The 23,799-nt window shown below is 50.6% G+C and overlaps 1 protein-coding gene across 2 annotated transcripts; it reads right to left on the bottom strand.

Moving 5' to 3' along the window:
- Nucleotides 1–355: 355 nt before the first annotated feature.
- Nucleotides 356–15,670, bottom strand: SLC35F6 (solute carrier family 35 member F6). Of its 2 annotated transcripts, none has more exons than XM_017876893.1 (6): nucleotides 15,509–15,670; nucleotides 4,848–4,920; nucleotides 3,972–4,143; nucleotides 3,509–3,721; nucleotides 2,705–2,815; nucleotides 356–1,138 (listed from the first exon to the last, which is right to left on the bottom strand). In XM_017876893.1, the coding sequence occupies exons 1-6, from the start codon at nucleotides 15,583–15,585 to the stop codon at nucleotides 669–671; spliced, it is 1,116 nt and encodes a 371-aa protein (XP_017732382.1). In that variant the 5' UTR covers nucleotides 15,586–15,670; the 3' UTR covers nucleotides 356–668. The 2 variants fall into 2 exon arrangements, with proteins under 2 accessions (XP_017732382.1, XP_017732383.1); XM_017876894.1 differs by lacking the exon at nucleotides 15,509–15,670 and adding an exon at nucleotides 6,117–6,225.
- Between the last annotated feature and the right edge of the window lie 8,129 nt (nucleotides 15,671–23,799).

The following is a 23,799-nucleotide window of genomic DNA, read 5'->3' as shown; positions in this document are numbered from 1 at the left end:
CAGGTGGATCACCAGAGGTCAGGAGTTCGAGACCAACCTGGCCAACATGGTGAAACCCCGTCTCCACAAAATACAAAATTACCCAGGCGTGGTGGTGTGCACCTGTAATCCCAGCTACTTGGGAGTCTGCGGCAGGAGAATCATTTGAACCTGGGAGGCAGAAGTTGTAGTGAGCCGAGATCATGCCACTGCACTCCAGCCTTGGAGACAGAGCGAGACTCTGTCTCAAAAAAAAAAAAAAAAAAAAAAAAAAAAAAAGAAAGAAAATATAATGCTTAGTTCTGGTTTAAATTTGCTCACCGACTTTTCTTCTTTGGAGAATCAGATCTAGCTTATGACTCATAAACTAGGTAACTATGATAATCTAGTTTATGATTCAGATAAACTAGGGTAGTAAATTCCTACAATTCAACTTCATGATTTAGCTCTGGTGCTGTAGGAGGGGTCCAGAGAGCTGGGGTCTGTCACTGCACTCAGGCTTGTGGGGGCTGGGTAACACCACCCTGCAGGTGGTAGTGAGAAAAAGAGGACTTGGTGTTGTTATCTTCTGTGGCAGCAGCTGCCCTGGGGGTTCTGTAGGGAGGGGACAGGGTGAGGCCTTGGGGACAGGGCACTCGGGGCCCACAAGCCTGTGCGGCCTCAGTCTCAGTAGAAGCCTCCAAGGAACCTCAGCTGGCATCATTGATGGGAGTCCGGGTGCCACCCAGCAGTCTCTCCTGCTCGCTCTCCTCTGCCGGGGGCCGGCCCCGGGACAGGCGGCCCAGCAGCGGGCGGTGCAGCCCGTTGTAGAGGGCAGTGCCTATAAGGAGTATGAGGAAGCCAAGGATCTGCAGTGCGTGGAAGGCCTCCCAGCCCAGTGCCAGGCTCAGTGCCCAGATGACAACGGTGCGCAAGCTGTCCAGCACCATGCGGGTGGTGGCGCTCAGTTCCTTGGTGACGCTGATGCCTGCGAAGTTGAAGAAGGCAATGCTACTGATGTTACCCAGCAGTGCCACAGCAATGAGTGGCTGCCGGCCCACCTGGCAGAAGGCGTCCAATGCATCCTCCAGCGTCCCACGAGGGTTTCCGCTGAAGGAGCCGGCGGGGATGTAGTACATGGGCACCAGCAGCAGGGAGAGGATCACAAAGCCAAAGAGGCCTGGGGAGTAGAGGAGACAGTTACACTCTCCACCTGCCCCCAGACCCCCAGCACAGCCCACCAGCTTGGCCTCCTCTGATCTCGGGTCAATCCCTCCCAGTGGTCCTCATGCTGGCTCCCTCCTTTTACATCCCTCAGCCTCTTATTGGGAGCTTGTGGCCTATTAGATGGGTTCTAGCTGTCCCTTCTCCACTTTCACTCAGGGTTTTTTTGACTGGATCACGAGCAAGATATACATTTTATATTGTGACCCAGTACACATGTGCACAGGTTCATGGATACACACACACACACACACACACACACTCTCTCATAAAAACATAACTACCCTTACAGTATACAATGGTCTGATATTTAAAAATTCTATTCATTTAAAAAAAGAACTGCTAGCTGCAACTGACTACATTATTTTTACAAGTTTGGAAAACCACAGCTTTCTAGTTCAGTGTGTTACTGGTCTGTGACAAGGAGTTTGCGCCAGAAGGTAAGTCCATGCACTGCTTCACTCATTAAGTTCTTGCTAGAAAACAGAAATGAGTGGAAATAGACTGCACGCTCGTAGACATAGCTAATTCACATTCTGCCTAAGCCCTTCAGCTCACTGGGGGCCAGACAAGAGCTGCTCCCCAACAGGCACTAGCCCCCAGGCCATTCTTTGAAAGCACAGCTCTATCTTGCTAATCTCATAATTTTGATAGTTACTTCCCTGCTCAAAAACTTTCAGTGATTCCTCCCTACCTGTCATTTAAAGTCTAAATCTACTTGCTTGATGGTAAAGTTCTCTAATAACATGACCCTGACCTACTTAATTCCTGATTATTTCCCCAACATCAAACCTATACCGCACTCAAATTATTATTATTTTTTGAGAGGGAGTCTCACTCTGTTGCCCGGGCTGGGTGCAGTGGCATGATCTTGGCTTGCTGCAGCCTCTGCTCCCCTAGTTTAAGCGATTTCTCCTGTCTCAGTCTCCTGAGTAGCTGGGACTACAGACATGCGCCACCACACCGAGCTAATTTTTGTATTTTTTGTAGAGATGGGATTTTGCCATGTTGGGCAGGCTGGTTTCAAACTCCTGACCTCAGATGATCCACCTGCTTTGGCCTCCCAAAGTGCTGGGATTACAGGCATGAGCCACCGCACCCAGCTACACTCAAATTATTCCTCACTGGTTTTCAAATTCATGTCCAGCCCCCTGTGCCTTTGCTCTGGAGTTGCTCCTACTACTGCCTGTTGAAATTTGCAGCTTGAATGCCACCCTCCCTGTCCTGAGAGACTCAGACAGGCATGGCCAATGAGACATCAGTTGAGCACAAGTCCAAGCTTGAATTCACTGACTGCCCTTTCTTCCTGCTGGTCACCTCCTCTGAAGGGCTTGCATCTCATTCATCTCTGTCCTTGGTCTCCTCTAGCTCCTGGCACAGCAGGTGTCAGAAGATTTGTCAAAACACATCTGGAAGGCAATGGGGGGCAGGAAGTTCACCCCACCCCCCCAAGTGAACCCTGGCTCAGCTCCCCACGCTCCCTTCCACCCCACTCCTTCCAGGCCCCTGTGCCCACACATACCCTCAGTGCCAACTGCCCGCAGTGGGTGCACATTGTGTTTGTAAACGAACTTCTCCTCTAGCACCATCTGGATGGCGACGATGATCTGCGCCATGATGATCAACAGGTCCCCTGTGGGGAAGAAGAGACCCAGATGAGAACACGGCTGCACTGGGGCTGGGGGTCAGGACAGCATGGCCACAGGGACACAACATGCCAGCCCCTGACCTCTGCAGGGCCCCCTACAGTTCACAGGCACAGTCACTACTGCCTGTCCCTGATTCCCCCGGTCCCTGAGGGGCAGGCCCGCAGCGCCAGGCTGAGGCCCCAGAGGCCTGCCTATGTCTAAGAGCTGCCCCACAGGGTAAGACACAGGTCTTTCAAGAAGCAACAGGCTTTGAGATAGACATTTCTTGGCTGATCCCGACCCTAAGTGACCCAGGACAGTCACTTCATTGTAAAATCGGCTGTGATGCATCCCTTCGGGGCCTGTGGGAGTCACTGTGATGAACACACAGTGCTCAGCACCAGGCTGCGCACTTGGTAAGCACCCGTTCCTTTCCACTCCCAAATCCGGTAGTTTGTATGTCTGCATCTATATCAAAGGACAAGCCAGCCCCTCGCCCTGCCCGGCCTGCCACTCATCCTTGGTGGAGCCACATCCCTTTGCAGTCTTCCCTACATTCTATCCATCACCTCCAGAACTACCCGCCTCACCCAGGGCTTGGCATATGGCACATGGCAGAGCTTGTATGAGTCTATGCTGGGCTCCCAAGGAGGACAGGGCAAGATAGGGCAGCCCCGTGTCCCTGCCTCTGGCCGCACCTGTGATCACTTCGCTGAGCTTGTGCTGACTGTCGTGCTTGCTCAGGAGGTCAGCCAGGCCCACGACCACCAGCCCCGCAATGGTGGCTAGGATGCCCAGCCACTGGCTCAGCACCAGCCTCCGGCCCAGGAAGGCCACCGAGAACAGGCCAGTGAATATGATCACTGCACCCCGCAGCATCTGGAAGCTGGAGGCACTGGTCATGTTCAGAGCTAGGAAAGGAGAAATGAATGCCAGTTAGCTTCCCAAGGCGAAGGTCATCTGTTACTAAGGGGTCTCCGGGGATGGGGACATGCCAAGCTCGTAGTAAGTGCTCGCTCAGTCCTGCCTGCATGCCTGAGCGTGTGAAGTCTGGGGGAATGGTGGGATGAAGTGGAGGCGGGTGGGATGGGGCTGTTCCCCCAGTAGCCCCTTCAGCCACAGCCTCCCCTGAGCCCTTCTCAGCCTGGCCTGGTTACTCACCCACATACATGAGGCTGGTCCCTGTCATGTCACAGAGCGCTGGGGGCAGGAAAAGAAGAGGGTTGAAGGGCTGCTGGGGGTCTATGCTGGAGTCTGATTGCCCTGTGGCTCTGCACCGGAGGAGGTAGAAGGCAGCCAGGCAGGACAATTCTCCCAGGAACATGCCCACTGCCTGCAGGGATGAAAACCCGAGGACTTCAGAGCTGGACGGGACCTTGGGGATCATCTTTAACTATTTTTTTTTTTTTTTATGAAAACTTCTGTCAAACAGGAGCTTACCTAGAACCCCAATATGTACCATAGACAAATGCAGAGCTGCCATGGAGGCCAGAGACAGCCTTCTACGTCTGCCCCAAAGCCCTCATACATCCTGATGAACCCTAAGGCTGTGCAGAGCCCTTTCTGAAAACCATCCATCTAGGCCAACCCCTAGTCAAATCGCAGGTGGAGAAACCTAGACCCAAGAGAGGCTCAAAGACTTATGTAAGGCCACAAAGAGGTAGAGCTGGGGCTGACATTTGAGTCTCCTGATTCTCAGTTCAACAAATAGTGTCTTCCATTTATGGTGTCTGCCCTGTCCCAAATGGTGTCTGGGCTCCCAGTGGATACAGAGCCGACTTGTTACTAGGGTTGATGTTTTCCACGTGTCCTGACTTGGGTGTGGTGAGGACATGACCACTTGCCAGGACTTTCGCAGAGGATGGTGCTCTTTGCCCTCTTCTAGACCTTGGATTCTGCTCTGGGGAGGGAGAGAGAGAAGTGGATGGCTCTTCCGGGAGCAGAAGAAGTCTCCACTCATAGGTCAGGAAACACCCTGGCAGGGGTGCCTGGTCTGAGGCCCGGGAGATAGGAGGTAGGAGGGACAGGGCCAGATACCTGGAGGAAGGGATGCTGGAAGCTGTGCTCCTTGCTCCCTCTGCAGCCCTCAGCCATGAAATTGTCCGCCCATCTGTGGAGAGAGAGGGAAGGTCAGACCTTGGCAGCATCGTGCCCTGGTTCTAGCGAAGAGGCTCACACCTCTCAATGTCAAGAGGCCCAGACCTGGGTGACTTGGCCCCGGAGTGGGGCTCCCTCTCAAAGGGGCCAGTCTTCACCTCAAGTAGTTGTAACTTGGCATTTCCTCAAGTTACTGTGTCTGTGCCTCTGTAATGCACAGAAATCACAGATACTCTCATGATCACATTATAGTCATTGTATATATCATGAGGTATCATTTACACTCATTACTCATGAAAATTACAGTAGTCAGACCCACTTATAACTTAATGTAGTAGAAAACATTTCTATATAGCTGGGCACAGTGGCTCACACCTGTAATCCCAGCACTTTGTGGATCACTTGAGGTCAGGCATTCGAGACCAGCCTGGCCAACATGGTGAAACTCCGTTTCTACTAAAAATACAAAAATTAGCCGCACATGGTGGTGCAAGCCTGTAATCCCAGCTACTCAGGAGGCTGAGGCATGAGACTCACTTGAACCTGGGGGGCAGAGGCTGCAGTGAGCCGAGATTGCACTACTGCACTCCAGCCTGGACGATGGAGCAAGATCTTGTCTCAAAAAAAAAAAAAGAAAAAAAAGCATATCTATATATATTACTATATCACAAATTTGCTTTTTTAAGTGTTTGATAACTGTATTTCAATTTAATTGACTTCTTTTGTAATCCTTGGTCTTTTTTTTTTTCTTTCCCACGGAGTCTCACTGTCACCCAGGCTGGAGTGCAGTGGCAAGATCTTGGCTCACTGCAAGCTCCACCTCCCGGGTTTATGCCATTCTCCTGCCTCAGCCTCCCAAGCAGCTGGGACTACAGGCGCCCACCACCACGCCTGGCTAATTTTTTTTATTTTTTTATTTTTAGTAGAGACTGTTTTGCCGTGTTAGCCAGGATGGTCTCAATCTTCTGACCTCGTGATCTGCTCTCCTTGGCCTCCCAAAGTGCTGGGATTATAGGCGTGAGCCATCGCGCCCGGTTCAATCCTTGGTGTTTTTATTTACACGTTTTAAAACATTACTGTAAGAAGAGGTCCATAGGCTGTGCCAGACTGTCAAAGAGTCCCATGGCATGAAAAAATATCAAGAACCTCTGGTCTACACGAGTATGTGGGCCCTGGGAAATGACCACCTAATACAGACCACCTGCTCACCTTCAAAGAGCCTGAATGGTTTGGAAGATCTTTCTAATGCTGACTTTTAAGCAGGTGGCAAAGACATCACACTCATGGTGTGACCTCCCAGTCAGCACCTGGCAGATGGTGATGACTGATTATGACATACTTCCCCAGTGAGCCTAGACACAAGCCCAGAATCCTTTGTGGCATAGTGCTTTGGGCAGCTTAACCACCAATCACTCTGAACTGTCTGCCATCTGTGCGTGAAAAGTCTCTGTCTTGAATTTCATCTTTGCTGGGCTTGGTTAGGTCTGTGGAATCTTGTCTAATCTTTCATTTGAAAGCCCTTTAGGTATCTGGGGACTTACCGACCTTCTTCTGAATCTTCTCATCTCCTGGCTAATCAGCTCCAGCCTCTCCTAACCTTTCACCCCTGGTCACTGACTTCTGGAAGTACTCTGGTGTACCCAGGCCCAGAGCCAAGAGCATGTGATCTGGCCCAGACTGAGGCTAGCAAGGCGTTCTCCTCCCTCATGTTGACACCCTGGGTTTGTTGACACAGCTCCAAATGCATCAGTCACATCACGTGCTGACTCAAGTCAACACAGACCCAGAGCTGTTTCCTGTGGGCCACTGACCTGCTCCTACTGCAGCATACCCTGCGTAGGCAGTGGATGTCTCTAAAGTGCAAGACTCAGGGCTTCTTTTTATTAAATGTCTTTCCTTGAAATGTCTTTCCAGGGCAGTCAGATTGCAGTGCACAGCCCTGCACTGCCATTGGCTCATCTCTGTAGCGAGCCTCAGCTCCCAAAGGGCAGGGGAGTCCTCTGGTTCCTGTACCTCCCCCGCAGTGCCCCAGAGCATGTGCCACTGGTTGTGCCGCAGTTAGGGTCTAAGTTTGACAAAGTCCCTGTGCAGCTTTGGCTTCTCTATATGCCTCTGAGTTTGAGGAAGAAAACAGAGCTATGGCAAACCTATTCCACAGTGAGAGACCCCACCAGCTCCTGGAGATGTGGAGAAAGAGCGGTAGTTAAGACTGCTTGTGGTTCTTAGGAATGGCGGAGGCAAAGGAGAGTTGAAGGAAGAAGTTCGGATAGAACTGGTTACAAGGCAGAGAGAAACTGGGAGCCTGGCAAGGCTTGGGGACCAGGCTATAACCAGTCCCAGTACCAGTGGGGCAAAGAAAACAGGGAGTTTGGGAGCAGGGGAAGCCTCCACCCCAGGTCAGGAAAACATCTGACCTCATGGGCTGGAGTCTCATTTCTTTCTCTTTTTTTTTAGAGAGAGGGTCTCACTATGTTGCCCAGGCTGGTCTGCACAAATCATTTACAGGCATGAGCCACTGCACCCATGGTGCCTAATTTCTGCCTGATTTGCTGTTGGCTCTTGGATCCCTGGCCAGGACAGCACATGGAACATGGGTAAAGGCCACAGACCCATCAGGGCTGCTCTCGAACCCAGTCTTGCTTTTGCAGAAAGAGCCGCCTGAGAAGGCTTGCATGAGGCAACTGAGTGAAACAGAGGCAAAGCAAGGAAGAGAGAAGAGGTCAAGCCTTACCAAGGGCACAGAGCCAACTGCCCAGAGCAAGTGAAGTCAGAGAGATGGGAATCCCCAGGCCAGGAGCCAAGGCTCCTCTAAGAGGGACAAGGGAGCTATTGCCAGGTCCATGAAGGTCGACCAGAAGCTTCAGGCAAGGATTATTATTATTATTATTATTATTATTATTATTATTATTGTATTATTATTTTTGTCTGCAGGGGGCAGGTATGGAAGCTGCTTCCTCATCCTGGTACCATACCCAGACCACAGACTGGCAGGCTCAAGAAGTCCTCCCTGATCTGGCAGTGAGGTCACCACCCAGAACTCATGCTGGGCTACTGCTTGAGTCACTTATAGTAATGACAACTCACATACCCAGCACATTCTGGTTCCTCATTTACTGTCATCTGAGAGAGCTCAGCACCCAGCTGCTTCCACATCTCTCAATCCCCTGCTCCAGGCACGTTACTCTACCGAAGCTCAACAGTTTTTGTAGAATGAATGAGACTTCCGGATCCCTCCCAGCAAACAGGCCAGGTACTGCAGTGCAGAGGCCACGTTTCCATAAGTCTTACTTCCCACCTGAGTCTGAGGGCTCCCTGCTGGTAGAACGAGCTGGTCCACAGGGGAAACCCCTTGGGGCCCATCCTTCCCCAAAATTGGGGCGTTTCTTGGGGAGCTGACTGTAGGGCTGGTGCTGAGCTCTCCACCTCCCACAAGGGTTATCTTCGCTTTCTCCACAGGTAGCTCTGCCTAGACAGGCCTGGTTGGCAGCGCTCCCAGCTGGGGAAATGGAATCTCTTTGTATCTGAGGGCCTGGGGCAGGCTGACAGCCCAAGGGATTGGGTGTCAGCAGCATGGGATGCCTTGCCCAGCCTGAGATGCTCAGGCCTGCAGGTACCTTGGGGCAGAAAACCAGGCTTCTCATCCTGGATTGGAGATAGGCTTCAACTCAAGGTGCAGAATCAGAAAGACCCCAGCCTCACAGGCTAGAACAAAAATCCAGCCCCAGTGTGCCTGCCCCTAAGGTGGACAGCATTTTGCTGTCAGTCCTTCACAATGTTTGTTTTTTGTTGTCTTTTGTTTTTGTTCTTGTTTTTTTTGAAACGGAGCCTCCCTCTGTAACCTAGGCTGGAGTGTAGCAACGTGATCTTGGCTCACTACAACCTCTGCTTTCCAGGTTCAAGTGATTCTCCTGCCTTAGCCTCCTAAGTAGCTGGGATTATGGGCACCCACCACCATGCCCAGCTAATTTTTATATTTTTTGTAGAGATGGAGTTTCATCATGTTGGCCAGGTTGGTCTCGAACTCCTGACCTCAAGTGATCCACCCACATCGATCTTCCAAAGTGATGGGATTACAGGTATGAGCCACTGCATCCGGCCAACAACGTTTGTCTTTTTGTTTTGTTTTTTCAGACAGGGTCACGGCTCACTACAGCCTCAGCCTCCCAAAGCTCAAGTGATCCTCCCACCTCAGCCTCCTGAGTAGCTGGCACTACAGGCATGGGCCACCATGCTCGGCTAATTTTTGTATTTTCTGTAAAGACGGGGCCTTGTTATGTTGCCCAGGATGGTCTCGAACTCCTGGCCTCAAGAGATCTACCTGCCTCAGCCTCCCAAAGTGCTGGGATTACAGGTATGAGCCACTGCGCCCAGCTCATGTTTCCTTAAATGCACAATTCATAGGACACTCCATTAAGCCTTACAACAAGGATCCTCATTTTAGATGAGGACTCTGAGGCTTAAGGCAGATCCAGGGTCAAACCTTGCTTGAATTTATGCTCAGAAAAGGCAGAATACAGAGAAAACCCAGAGTTTTAAGTCCCACAGGCTGGACAAGTTACAGGGATAATCTTATCAACACTGACAAACTGTCAGAAGCAATACATGATATAAGGGTACATACATGACCTGGCACATGGCAGGTATTCAGCAAAACTCATTTTCTGCCCCTTCTCCTTTCCCTTCATTGAACAGAAGCCATCTCCCCCTTGTTGGGGTCAGTGTGGCCCCAGCTCTGCTTCAGCCTGAAAGCTACTGGAAAAACATCTGGAACCTGTCCTGCTGGCTGAGGCAGAGGTGGCTGGAGGGGCCTTAGGCCATTGTCCCTGCAGTTCACAGAGCCACAATGCTGAAACAGAAGAAACTCAGCCATCAGCTGAACGGAACTCCTTATTTGACAGACAGGAACCCAGGCGCCAGAGAGGGCTCCAGGGGCCCACAGCTCCTCAGGTGTTAAGACAGGGCCAGTACCCTGGAAGCTCAGCAGACAGTCATGCGCCCCCTCCCTGATGCTCTGAAGTTCTCCTCTGAGTTCCTGCTTCCCCAGCTGGTGGGAGGAGAGGGGCAGCCCAGTAGATGGGCCTGTCTTCTCCGCAGACACTGCATTCTAGGGGAGATGACCTGCAGGGCTGGAGGCCCGAAGGGCCCTCGCGGGAACAAGCTGAAGCCCTCCTTTCGGCAGGCAGGCTGGGGAGTGGGCTGTCCGTGCTGGGTGGTGAGTCACTCCCTAGTTTGGCCAGGCCCAAACTCAAAGCTCAGCATTCTGGGAGGTGTGCACGCCCACGTGAGCAGGGGTGGAGAACACAGACTGAGGAAGTGGCGACGGGGCTGGCTTGGGCAGATTAGCTGTGGCCATTCCCACAGAATCTCTGCCACTTCCTCTTGTGTCCCCAGCTTGTCAAGCCCAGTGAGTCCCCTTCTTTCTCCTGCCTGGAACCTACAGAAGGGCCAAGGCTTCTCTACTCTCTGGGGTGCCACAGCAGGTGGCCCTGGCTCCTGAGGTGACAAAGATGAGCCCTCTCATCTCTATGGACTAGAAAACTTTCCTCATGCTGGGCGTGGTGGTGCATGCCTGTAATCCCAACACTTTGGGAGGCTGAGGCAGGTGGATTGCTTGAGTCCAGGAGTTTGAGACCAGCCTGGGAAACATGGCAAGACACTGTCTCTACAAAAAATACAAAAATTAGGTGGGCATGGTGGCAGGTGTCTGTGGTCCTGTTGACTTGGGAGGCTGAGGTGGGAGGATGGCTCAAGGCTGCAGTAAGCTGAGATGGCACCACTGCACTCCAGCCTGGGCAACAAGAGAGACTGTGTCTTTAAAAAAAAAAGAAAAGGCTGGTCGCAGTGGCTCACGCCTGTAATCCCAGCACTCTGGGAGGCCGAGATGGGCGAGGTCATGAGATCGAGACCATTCTGGCTAACACAGTGAAACCCTGTCTCTACTAAAAAAAAACCAAAAAAATTATCCAGGCATGGTGGTGGTGCCTGTAGTCCCAGTTACTTGGGAGGCTGAGGCAGGAGAATGCATGCACCCAGGAGGCGGAGCCTGCAGTGAGCTGAGATCACACCACTGCACTCCCAGCCTGGGCGACAGAGCAAGACTGTCTCCAAAAAAAAAAAAAAAAAAAAAAGGAAACCTTCCTCAGTAGATCTTCAGTGTCCGGGAAGAAGATAGGGCAGGGATCACCAAGTCCATTTTACAGATGAGGAAACTGAGGCTCAGAGAGGTCCAGTGGCTCATCTATTCCCCAGCTCCCAAGCCTTATGCACTTCCCACTCTACTACACTGTCCTCCTGAGTTAAGACTTTCTCAAGCTGGCCCAACAACCCCTTTGAAGCAATTATCCCATGCCAGTTCATGGAACCAAAGGGTGGTGGGGGCAGCTGCCAAGAGCAAATATTGGAGCTGGCACAGAAAAGACACAGAAGAAAAGCGAATGCCTCTTCTTTTCTTCTGTGGAGGAGAAGAAAAGAAGGGAGGGCCCTACAGCCTGCAGAACTTAGGAGGGGAGCTGAGCTTTACTTAGTGGGCATCTACTAGACCCTGGCTCTATTAATTAATTAATTAATTACTATTATTTGTAGAGAACGAGGTCTCCCTATGTTGTCCAGGCTGATCTTGAATTCCTGGGCTCAAATGATCATCCCACCTCGGCCTCCCAAAGTGCTGGGATTACAGCCTGGAGCCACAGTGCTCAGCTGACCCCGGTTCTTCATATGTAGAACCTCAGTTGGATTCAGGAGACTGGGGCTCTGAAGTGATTACCTGAGGATGGGCACTGGCTCAGGCAGACAGAAGTGGCTTGGACTAAAGAAGGTAATTGACAGAAGGTGCCAGTGAGGAGGTTTTGAGAAAACAGCCAGGGAAAGAAGAAGCCACTTCACAGGGAGGGGCCCCCTACCAGGACCCAGGGATGGGGCCACAGGGCCAGCATGGTTGGTGGCAGTCTCCCAAAGCCTGCTGAGCGTGCAGAGAGGAAAGCTGACCTGCGGCCCCAGCACAGCAGGCAGCACGTGCTCAGATGTGCTTGCTCATCCACTGCCTTTCATCCTCCCAAGAACCTGGGAAGGGAAACATCATGCTCTTGTCACAGGCCAAGAAACTGCCAGAGACAACCATAGGCTGTCAGTCTGAACCTTGAGTGGCCTGGGCTCCAGCGGGAGGACAAGTAGGCTGGTGACAGCAGGGTCTCCAGGCCGGCTGAGAGGCTTGACGCCCAGTCCTGGAGAGAGGACACATCAAAGGCTGGGAGGGCAGATGCCACTTACAGGTTTACAACTTCCACAAGCACAGGCTTGTCTGTCCTGTCCTGGGGAGCTGTGAGAGGAAACCCCCAGGAAGGAGGGACTTTGGGGTATCACAGTCATAAAAGAACAGGACTTAAAGTGCTGAGGCCTGGGTTCCAGCCTTCATTCAGACACCAAACAGTTGAATCACAGAAAGAAACTTCTCCTGGGGCCTCCTTTGTAAATTGTGGGGATTAGACTGGATGATTTATCTGCTTTTAACAACTCTAAATGCCCCCAAAATGACCGGAGAAGTCCCCAGCCACACCCTGCAGTGGTGGTTAAGAGCATGGATGCTAGAGCCAGACCATGCTGGCTCAACTATAAACTCTGCCACTTAGTAGCTAAGTTGAACTTGGGCAAGGAATTTAATCATTTCCTACCTCAGTTTCCTTATACAGGAATATCAGCCCCTAGCTCTGTCTGATAGGGCGGTTATGAGAATTCCCTGAGTTCACACATGAAAGGGCAGAGCAGGGCCTGGGGCATGCGAGGTGCTCTTTGTGCATGAGATGCTTCTGCTAGTTGTCAGTACATGCTTGTCTGTCTGTGCCTGCTGGAAACCATGGGTCAACAATGTGATTTCTTTTTTTTTTGAGACTGAGTCTCACTCTGTCACCCAGGCTGGAGTGCAGTGGTGCAATCTGGGCTCATTGCAACCTCCGCCTCCCAGGTTCAAGCAATTCTCCTTTCTCAGCCTCCCAAGTAGCTGGGACTACAGGTCACACTACCATGTCCAGCTAATTTTTAGTAGAGATGGGGTTTCACCATATTGGTCAGGCTGATCTCAAACTCCTGACCTCAAGTGATCCATCCGCTTCTGCCTCCCAAAGTGCTGCGTGACAGGCGTAAGCCACTGTGCCCGGCCAGAAATGTGATTTCAAATCCATACTTCACATTGGGGTGCACGCAGCTGCTCCCACGTGCTCTTTCTCCCTAAGAGTATCCTTCTCATGGTTTGACCTTAGAACACTGTTTAGGGTCCAATTTGGGGGCCCGTCTTGGTGTGGGAGGATCCTGAGAGGCCCCACACCAGTTGTCAGGCAGGGGACAGGACCAAAAGTTGGGTCTGTCACTTGGGAGCCTTTTTCCTGACTCTCAGGCAGCCTCTAAGGGTGATGCCTTCTGGGATTGAGGATCTCTAAGTTTCCTACCTGACTGGTTTGGAGTTTTCTAAGGAAGGAGGTGAGTCAGCACAGTTTACCCCAGCAGTAACTGGCAATCTGGATTCTCCTTAGGGGCAACAGCCCTGGTGGACTTACAGCCACTCTCTAAGCACTTCACAGAGGCCTTGGCTGGCATGACAGAACAGAAGACTTGCTTTGCTGCGTTCAGATCCTGAGATGGGAACCCTCAGGCTGGGGCCTCTGAACAGCTAAGGACTCAGCATGAGGAGTGATCCCCAGGAGGATGCAGGGCCTGGAAGCCAGCAGTTCTCCACAAGGCACAGCTGGCCAGAGCTGAACCAGAGGAACAGGTGGGGCCCACCCAGGGCTCCAGTGACTGTGCCCACCGTTTGGGGAAGGGAGAACACTGTGACTGCTGTATGGGTACATGTGTGTCTCCTTCACCTCAGATTCCAAGCATCTCAAAGGTAGGGATCACCTCTTGGTCACTTCTGTCCCCTTCCCTCACACACCCTAGGTACCTTATACATGCCTGATGAGGCACTTTTCATACCACTGATAGGGTGTGCTAGGTATAAATGCCTCAGAAATGAATAAGAAATGGCCATTTCCCTTTAAAAGGCTGACAGTTTCTCAAAATGTGAAGCCAGATGGAAAACCCAGGGGACCTGGAACACCACTTTCAGAGTGGAAAAGCTCCTAATAAGCTTTTCCACACCACACCAATCCCACCTCGCTCTGGAGCCTGACAGGGCCCAGGTGGACATGAGGTCTAACTTGGAGAGGGCCACTGTCCACTGTTCTCCATGTACCTTGGTATCATTTCAGACAAAGGCCACTGGGCACTGCAGCTCTTATGGTGAAAAGGAGGGGCCGGGCATGGTGGCTTACACCTGTAATCCCAGCACTTTGGGAGGCTGAGGCGGCAAATCACCTGGGGTCAGTTCAAGACCAGCCTGACCAACATGGATAAACCCAGTCTCTACCAAAACTACAAAATTAGCCAGACGTGGTGGTGCATGCCTGTAATCTCAGCTACTCGGGAGGCTAAGGCAGGAGAATCGCTTGAACCCAGAAAGCGGAGGTTGCCGTGAGCCAAGATCGTGCCACTGCACTCTAGCCTGGGCAACAAGAAAAGGAGGGGCAGGAAGGCCCTGCCCTGAGATGGAGACAGAGAGAGACAAAGAACTGTCATCCTGCCCACAGCAGAGGGGAGGTTAGGCCCTGTCCCTCAGTCTCATGACTGCCCTGGGTCCTTAGTCCCTGACCTCCTGGGAACTGTCCCCCTGTCTCACCCCCATACATCAGAGCTGAACTGCCACTTGCCCTCTCTGAGTTAATGGCACTTCTCTTCTCCCAGGCAGAAACCCTGGAGTGATCTTTGTTTCTTGCTCATGTGGTTCAGGCCTGTGGCCATTCAGCATCTGGTCTCTCCCACCAGTTGTCCCTTCCTTTCTCTTCTCACTGCCACCTCCTAGTTCCCCTCATCTGCTATGCAGCAGCCTTGGAGTGGTTTTTCCTGCACCAAACGACTCTTCATGTCATCGACTGAATCATATCACTTTCAACATGTCATTCCCCAGCTGAAAAGCACTTTTCTGATTATGGGAGAAAATCTAGCCTGGGCATTTGATGCTGGTTACAGTCGACTTTGATCTGGCCTTTCCGTAGACTTTCCTTGGCTTAAAGTCTCAGCCACATTCCGAAATCCCACCTAAGCTTCAAGACGCAGCTCTAACCCCTCATCCTTGCAGAGCCGTGGGGTACCTCCCTGTCTGCCGCTTGAGGCCTCCACGTTCACTGGGTCACTCGGCCTGCACAGCCACTACTGCAGCTCGTGTGTACAGTCCTGGGGTCTCTCCCAGCTCATGGAGGGAGGTGCTCAGGCTTGGACGCCAGCACTGGAAGGGCCGCGGAAAGGAATCGGCAAACCCTCCTGTTAAAATGTGGAAACAGACGCGGAGGCTGTACAGCAAATCAAAGCCGGGGCTCGGATCCCCCCGCACGGGGCGCAGCCCCGCTCCGCATTTCCCCGGGCCTCGCATCCCTTGGGTGGTCATAAAGCGCGCGAACAGACTGGAGCAAGTGGGAAAGCAAGAGAAGCCGGGAGGGCAGGGCCGAGAAGGGGGAAGGCGTAGAACGAGCGCGGGGGTCGCCAGGGCCTGCATGCCTGTCAGGGCCCAGACTCACTTTGCCGAGAGCGTGTTGATGGAGCCGGTAACGAGCATGAGCCCGGCCAGGAACAGCTGGTACTTGGTCCAGGCCATGTCGGCGGACGCTGGCCCTCGGTCCAGTTAGCTGCACCCGGTCCCGTCACCCGGGGTCTACTGCACGAGCGCTTCCGGGCCGGGCGTCACGTGACGCCTCTCTCTCGCCCCGCCCCCGGGGAGCGCGCCTAAGCCATGGTGCCCGCGCTCTGCGGAGTTGGCCTGGAGGGCTTTGGTGGCCACGCCTTGGCCCTAGCAAATCACGGCCCAGGTCTTCGTATTTTTTTTTCTTCTCTTCCTCGCCCTTCCCCGCTGTTTTGGGTTTCTTTTCTTTTCTTTTTTTTTTTTTTTGAGAAGGAGTCTCACCCTGTCTCCCAGGCTGGAGTGCAATGGTATGATCTCGGCTAACGGCAACCTCCGCCTCCTGGGTTCAAGCGATTCTCCTGCCTCAGCCTCCCGAGTAGCTCGGATTACAGGCGCCCGCCACCACGCCCGGCTAATTGTTTTGTATTTTTAATAGAGACAGGGCTTCACCATGTTGGCCAGGCTGGTCTCGAACTCCCGACCTCAGGTGATTCGCCCGCCTCGGCCTCCCAAAGTATTGGGATTACAGGCGTGAACCACCGCGTCTGGCCTTGGTTTCTTATTTTTGTCTTTGGGTCTTCCTATTTGTAAAAGGGGCGGATGGGACAGTGCAGTGAGGGTGCATCGTGGATATTTACAGCATTTTGTGACTCGTTTTGAGAGGTTGAGCTGGGCAGTGTCAGAAAGGAGCCCTGAAATGGGCCTACCAGGAGTTCCTTGGGGACCCTGTAGAGAAGAGATTCCCACGCTGGACGTTTCCACGTCGGGGCTCCTCTCTGACACCGCCCACCTTGGGCACAGTTCATATCTTTCAGCAAAGTGGCGAAGGCATCTAGCTCCAGTTGCCGAGAAGACCATTTTATAGCTGAGGACAGTAAATTCAGAGAAGCAGAGTGATTTGCTTAAGAACCTGCTGGTGAGCAGTGGGGTAGGGATTTGCGCTTGGGTTCTCCAGTCTCCAAAAATCCGTGACTTCCGCATGGCCCCTGCACCAAGCCCTGCTTCACTGCTCCTTTGTGGACTTTCTGGTCGCAGCTCAGAGGCATCCAGGCAGAGAGACCATCCCTAGGTTTGTTTGAAGAGGATGTTGACAAAGAGTCAAACCCTAAAATATTTGAAGAGATTTATTCTAAGCCAAATATGAGTGACCATGGCCCGTGACACAGCCCTCAGGAGGTCGTGAGAACATGTGCCCAAGTGGTCGGGGCGCAGCATTTTAGAGAGGCACTAGACATCAATCAAATACATTTAAGAAATATATTGGTTTGGTCCAGAAAGGCGGGACAACTCAAAGTCGGGAGGAGGGGAGAGGGTGGGGAAGGAGAGGGAAAAAGTATCTATCTATGTTAATAGAGATTCTTTTTTTTTTTGAAACAGAGTCTTGCTCTGTCTCCCAGGCTGGAGTGCAGTGGTGCGATCTCGGCTCACTGCAACCTCCACCTCCCGGGTTCAATCAGTTCTCTGCCTCAGCCTCCCAAGTAGCTGGGATTACAGGCGCCTGCCACCAGGCCTGGCTGATTTTTGTATTTCTAGTAGAGACGGGGGTCTCACCATGTTGGCCAGGCTGGTCTTGAACTCCTGATCTCGTGATCCACCCACCTCAGCCCCACAAAGTGCTGGGATTACAGGCGTGAGTCACCGCTCCCGGCTGGTAATAGACATTCTTTACAGATGCAAATTTTCCCCCACAAGAGACAGATTTGCAGGGCCATTTCAAGATATGGCAAAGAAACATGTTTTGGGGGTAAAATCTTTTGACTTTCTTCTTTGTCACATAATATTATGCCAGAGTCAGATTGGAAAGTAAGTCACGATATATAGGGTCAAATAAAACCTATCTGATGAGAATTTATAGTTTGTAGGGCATGACTCTCCAGACCTCTTAGATAGGAATTTGGGCAAGGTAAAAAAAAATCAGAGCTTAGTCCTCAAGGGGTTCTGGCTTTTAAAATCCTACTCTTGGCCGGGTGTGGTGGTTCACACCTGTAATCCTAGCACTTTGGGAGGCTGAAGCAGGCTGATTCTTGAGCTCAAGATTTCCAGACAAGCCTGGGCAACATGGCAAAACTCAGCCTCTACTAAAAATACAAAAATTAGCTGAGTGTCATGACAAGTACCCGTAATCCCAGCTACTCAGGAGGCTAGGAGGATCGCTTGAGTCCCTGGAGGCGGAGGTTGAAATGAACTGAGATCGTGCCACTGCGCTCCAGCCTGGATGACAAGGTGACACCCTGTCTTAAAAAAAAAAAAGTCCGGGCGCAGTGGTTCGCACCTGTAGTCCCAGCACTTTGGGAGGCTGAGGCAGGTGGATCACCTGAGGTCAGGAGTTCAAGACCAGCCTGACCAATATAGTGAAACCCTGTCTCTACTAAAATACAAAATATTAGCTGGGCATGGGGGTGCATGCTTATAATCTCAGCTACTCCGGAGGCTGAGGCAGGAGAATTGCTTGGACCTGGGAGGCGGAGGTTGCAGTGAGCCAAGATCGAGCCATTGCACTCCAGCCTGGGCAACAAGAGCGAAACTCTGTCTAAAAAAAAAAAAAGAAAAAAAAAAACTGCTCCTAATATACCTTTCCCAGCACTGTAGTCTGCACCCATGCCCTGTCATGCCAGAGAAAAGACCCTTTTGTTACCAGAAAGGGGTTCTGATCCAGACCCCAAGAGAGGGTTCTTGGACCTGGCACATTGTGGGGAATCCATAAAGTGAAGGCAAGTTTATTAAGAAAGTAAAGGACAAAGAATGGTTACTCCATTGGCAGAGCAGCCTCGAGGGCAGTCGATCGGCTATTTTTATGGATATTTCTGGATTATACGCCAAACAAGGGGTGGATTATTCATGAGTTTTCTGGGAAAAGGGTAGGCAATTGCCAGAACTAAGGGTTCCTCCCCTTTTTAGACCATATAGGTTAACTTCCAGATGCTGCCATGGCATCTGTAAACTGTCGGGCACTGGTGGGATTGTCTTTTAGCATGCCAATGCATTATAAATAGCATATAATGAGCAGTGAGAAAAACCAGAGGTCACTTTTGTCACCGTCTTGGTTTTGGTGGGTTTTAGCCGCTTCTTTACTGCATCCTGTTTTATCAGCAAGGTCTTTGTGACCTGTATCTTGTGCCCACTTCCTATCTCGTCCTGTGACTTAGAATGCCTAACCTCCTGGGAATGCAGCCCAGTAGGTCTCAGCCTCATTTTACCCAGCCCCTGTTCAAGATGGAGTTGCTCTGATTTAAACGCCTCAGATATTTTGGAAAACGACTTCAGACCCAGCCAGCACACTTCCCCTGTGCTGCAGATCTTGTTTCTGTGGTGAGAAAATAACTTTTACCTGAGGAATGCGAGTCCTATAAGTTATCAGGCCCAGAGAGACATTAAAATGAGACAGCAATCAAGTCCTACTCCCGCTTTGAGTTATGTATTCATCTCTTGAAACTGCTTGCTATTGCCACAGCTGTAAATTAACCTAACAATGCTGCACTGAACACTGTATCTCACATCCTATGGCTTAACACTGTACAGCCAATCACTAATCAATGTTATTTCTGTAAACCAATGAGAATTCCTGACAAACAATTTTGTATCAGCCCACTCCCTGTCCTCCTTTTTCTGTCTTTAGAAACCTGTTTGTAACAAAGAGGGAAAGGAACTCATATCCAAGATCACTTGGTTCTGAGTCTTTTGGGCAGCTGTCCTTATTTTGGCTCAAGTAAACTCTTTAACTTATATTTTGTGCCTCGGCACCTTCTTCTTTTTTTTTTTTTTTAAGATGAAGTCGTGCTCTGTCATCCAGGCTGGAGTGCAGTGGCACAATCTTGGCTCACTGCAACTTCTGCCTCCCGGGTTTAAGCAATTCTCCTGCCTCAGCCTCCCAAGCAGCTGGGATTACAGGTAAGCACTATCATGCCCAGCTAAATTTTTTATATTTTTAGTAGAGATAGGGTTTCACCATGTTGGCTAGGCTGGTCTTGAACTCCTGACCTCAAGTGATCCACCTGCCTTGGCCTCCCAAAGTGTTGGGATTACAGGCGTGAGCCAGCACGCCCAGTTGGCTGGCAACTTCATTTTAGATGAACAGGAGGTGGCCTGTGTGGTGGCTCATCTGTTATCCCGGCACCTTGGGAGACCGAGGCCTCCTGATCTCAGGAGTTTGAGAGCAGCTTGGGCAACATAGCCAGACCGCCATCTCTAAAAAGAAAATTAAAAAATTAGCCAGGGGTGATGATGCGGGCCTGTGAGCCCAGCTACTGGAGAAGCTGAGGTAGGAGGATTGCTTGAGCACAGGACTTTGAGGCTGCAGTGAGCCATGGTCACACCACTGCACTTCAGCCTGAGCAACAGAGCAAGACCCTATCTCACACACACAAAAATTTTTTTAATTAAAAAATAGATCAACAAGAGGTAGGGCCTGTCTGCCAACTCCTCCTACTTGCCCTAAGACAGCCTTGAACTTGTGAAAATGGCCAGAGTGTACTTAGAACTCTCAAGGGGCTACACCAGACCCCCTTATTGCAAGAAGACCTGCTGGCGAAGGTGTGTAAGTGGGATCCTGGAAAAAACACAGGAGGTCCCCAGACAGACAGCAGAAGGGTTTTCTTGCAGATGGACATGGCATGTACAGCAGTGCAGAGGTATGAGTGTGGAGCAAGTCTGGGACCCACAGAATGTTCTAGAACTTTCTTCAATTGGAGCCTCTTCTTTCAGTCAGTGGGGAGTTGGAAGACCCAGAAGAGGTTTCTTCTAACCTTTTTTTTTTTTTTGAGATGGAGTCTTCGTCTGTTGCCCAGGCTTCTCCTGCCTCACCCTCCCAAGTAGCTGGGAGTACAGGCGTGCACCACCACACTTGGCTAATTTTTATACTTTTAGTAGAGACAGAGTTTTACTGTGTTGGCCAGGCTGGTCTCAAACTCCTGACCTCAGGTGATCCGCCCACCTCGGCCTCCCAAAGTGCAGGGATTACGGGTGTGAGCCACTACACCTGGTCTCTTCTGAATCTTTTGTCTCCAACAACACCTCTAGTTTTGTGTGATTTCAAAGGAGTTCATTGATTTATCAAAAAATGTTTATTGAGATGTAGGATGAATAAAACACAGCTTCTGTCCCCAAGGGCATACTTGGGTAGCCTATAGCAGCAGACACTCATCCCTATCAGAGGCCGTTCCTATAGGGCATAGTGACTCAGTCGGTGAGGCTCTGGACCATTTTCCTCACGTGTCCAGGCCAAGGGCACTGTCCTGAAGTAAACGTTACTAATGATCATTATTAATTACCAGACCGACATGATGTCACCAGCAGCACAGTCTCTGTCTGTGTCTATAGCCACATCATACAATGAATTTTAATGTATCACAATTCCTGACCATTCATCAAACTACTGTCTGTGGATCCCAGGAGCCAGTTTATTGGCAAATATACATGGAGTCCACTAAGTGTAAGGCCTAGAGCCAGATATGGGGTCCTAAGGAAGCAAGACAAGGTCACTGCCCTCAGGGAATTTAAGATTCACTGGAGGAGAGGGTCAGCAGGGCATTAACCATGAAGCAATGTGAGAATGTGTAAGAGGCAGAGGGGGTTGAGGGAGGGATGGATTACCTAAGGGAGTGGGCAAGAAGAGGGGACAACAGTGACAATCAGAGCTGTCCTGGACCAGGTGCCCCATCTGTGTCAGGCCTGTGCCTGGAGCTTGACCTCCATGGCCTTGGTTTTCACAGTAGCCCTGTGGAACTGGAATTCAGAGACCTGAATAGGGACTTGAAGGAGGAGCCGGATTGCTCCAGGTGCGGAAAGCAGGGTCACCCCAGGCAGAGACAACCACGTGGACACCATCGAGTGGCTGATCAGCCCTCACGCCAGGGTGTGACCTAGAGTGAGGCTCTCAGTCTCTGCCACCTGGCTAGAATGGGCTTTAGGGGAGAAAACTAGGATTTCATTAGTGCTTCCAGGTAGCAGTGAGCCCCGGGCTAAGGTATCAGGGCCTGAAGAGACAGGAATTCTGAAAAAAATACAGAGGAATTGTCAGAAGCATTTGATAGAGAGCAACTCTATCTTGAATCAAAGCTGGGTAAAATAAGACTGAGACCTACTAGGCTGCATTCCCAGGAGGTTAAGCATTCTTAGTTACAGGATGAGTCAGGAGGTTGGCATGAGATACAGGTCACAAAGACCTTGCTGATAAAACAGGATGCAGTAAAGAAGCCGGCCAAAACCCACCAAAACCAAGATGGCGACAAAAGTGTCCTATGGTCAAAAAGGGGGAGGAACCCTCAGTTCCAGAAAATCCCCGCCCCTTTCCTGGGAAGTTTATGAATAATCCACCCCTTGTTTAGCATATAATCAAGAAATAACTGTAAGTATACTCAGTCAAACAGCCCATGCCACTGCTCTGCCTATGGAGTAGCCATTCTTTTACTTTCTTAATAAACTTGCTTTCACTTTACTCTGTGGCTTCACCTCGAATTCTTGTGTCTTGCTCAAGATCCAAGAACCCTCTCTTGGGGTCTGGATTGGGATCCCTTTCCGGGAGCAGAATCAGGATGAATATGTACATGCAGAGGCTTTGCAAAATCTATCTATTGACCTGAAATAATCAAAAGGTTCAGAATTCAATTTTAAAGAGTTTATGCAAGGGAAAAGCTGGGAGTAGCCACCTGAAAAACAGACACCAGAGAAATGGGGCCAGCGCTCTAAAGTTCAAAGTTAAGGTCTTTCACATCCTAGTAAGCTTGGGGAAAAGCCAGAAAAGTTAAGGTTTAGCTTATATAGGCAGGCAACAAAGACATTTAGTTGGATTATAACATTCTCTACAACAGACTGGTTTATGAGTTATAACAATTAGTTTTTCTTTTTCATAGAGCTTGTTTTCTTTACAACTTTTTATTTCCTTTCCAATTTAAAAGAGTGTATTTAACATCCCGTCTTAGACAACGTGGTAGTCATGAAGTCTTTGTATAGTAAGTTAATCTGTAATGGCTGGGTGTGGTGGCTTACGCCTGTAATCCCAGCTGTTTGGGAGGCCAAGGCAGGTGGCTCACTTGAAGTCAGCAGTTTGAGACCAGCCTGGCCAACATGGTGAAACTTTGTCTCTACTAAAAAATACAAAAATTAGCCAGGCATGGTGGCGGGTGCCTGTAATCCCAGCTACTTGGGAGGCTGAGACGTGAGAATCACTTGGACCCTGGGGCAGAGGTTGCAGTGAGCTGAGATCGCACCACTGCACTCCAGCCTGTGCAACAGAGCCAAGGAAGGAGACCATCCCTCATATTGTCTTATGCCCAATTTCTGCTTCCAACGAAAGAAAAAGTAAAAACTAAAAGGCAGAAATGAAATCCACAAGCAGATAGCCTGGTGCCACACCCTAGGCCTGGTAGTTAAAGATCGACACCGACCCAATTGGTTATGTTGTCTATAGATTACAGACCTTGTATAGAAAAGCACTGAAAATCCCTATCCTGTTTTGTTCCGATCTAATTACTGGTGCATGCAGCCCCCAGTCATGTACCCCCTGCTTGCTCAATCGATCACGACCCTCTCACGCTCACCCCTTAGAGCTGTGAGCCCTTAAAAGGGACAGGAATTGCTCACTTGGGAAGCTCGGCTCTTGAGACAGGAGTCTTGCCAATGCTCCCGGCCGAATAAACCCCTTCCTTCTTTAACTTGGTGTCTGAGGAGTTTTGTCTGCGGCTCGTCCTGCTACAGAGCAAGACTTGGTCTCAAAAGAGAAAAAGTTAATCTGTAATGAAGATCAACAGTGAAGCAAGGGGGTCTTCCTTGGCACCCTTTAGTCATTTATATTTTACAAAACAATGTAGGTAAGGAAAAAAACTAATCAGAGAAACAGGTTACAGCTGCCTTGGTTACAGCTGCCCGTCGTGTGACCCAGGCCTCATAATCATATTCCCTTAAGGCTCAATATATGTTAAAGTTGTCTCACACGTCCGTGTGAAGAGACCACCAAACAGGCTTTGTGTGAGCATCATGGAGGCAGGCTGAGTCCGAAAAGAAAGTCAGCAAAGGGTGGTGGGATTGTCATTAGTTCTTACAGGTTTTGGGATAGGTGGTGGAGTTAGGAGCAATGTTTTGTGGGCAGGAGGTAAATCTCACAAAGTACATTCTCAAGGGTGGGGAGAATTACAAAGAATCTTCTCAAGGATTGGGGAGATTACAAAAAGCCTTCTTAAGGATGGGGGAGATCAC

Source organism: Rhinopithecus bieti, unplaced genomic scaffold, assembly GCF_001698545.2.
Source record: "Rhinopithecus bieti isolate Rb0 unplaced genomic scaffold, ASM169854v2 scaffold_7681, whole genome shotgun sequence".
NCBI lineage: Eukaryota > Metazoa > Chordata > Mammalia > Primates > Cercopithecidae > Rhinopithecus > Rhinopithecus bieti.
The sequence above is the reverse complement of the archived record's forward strand: the minus strand, read 5'-3'. Positions and strand labels throughout refer to the sequence as shown.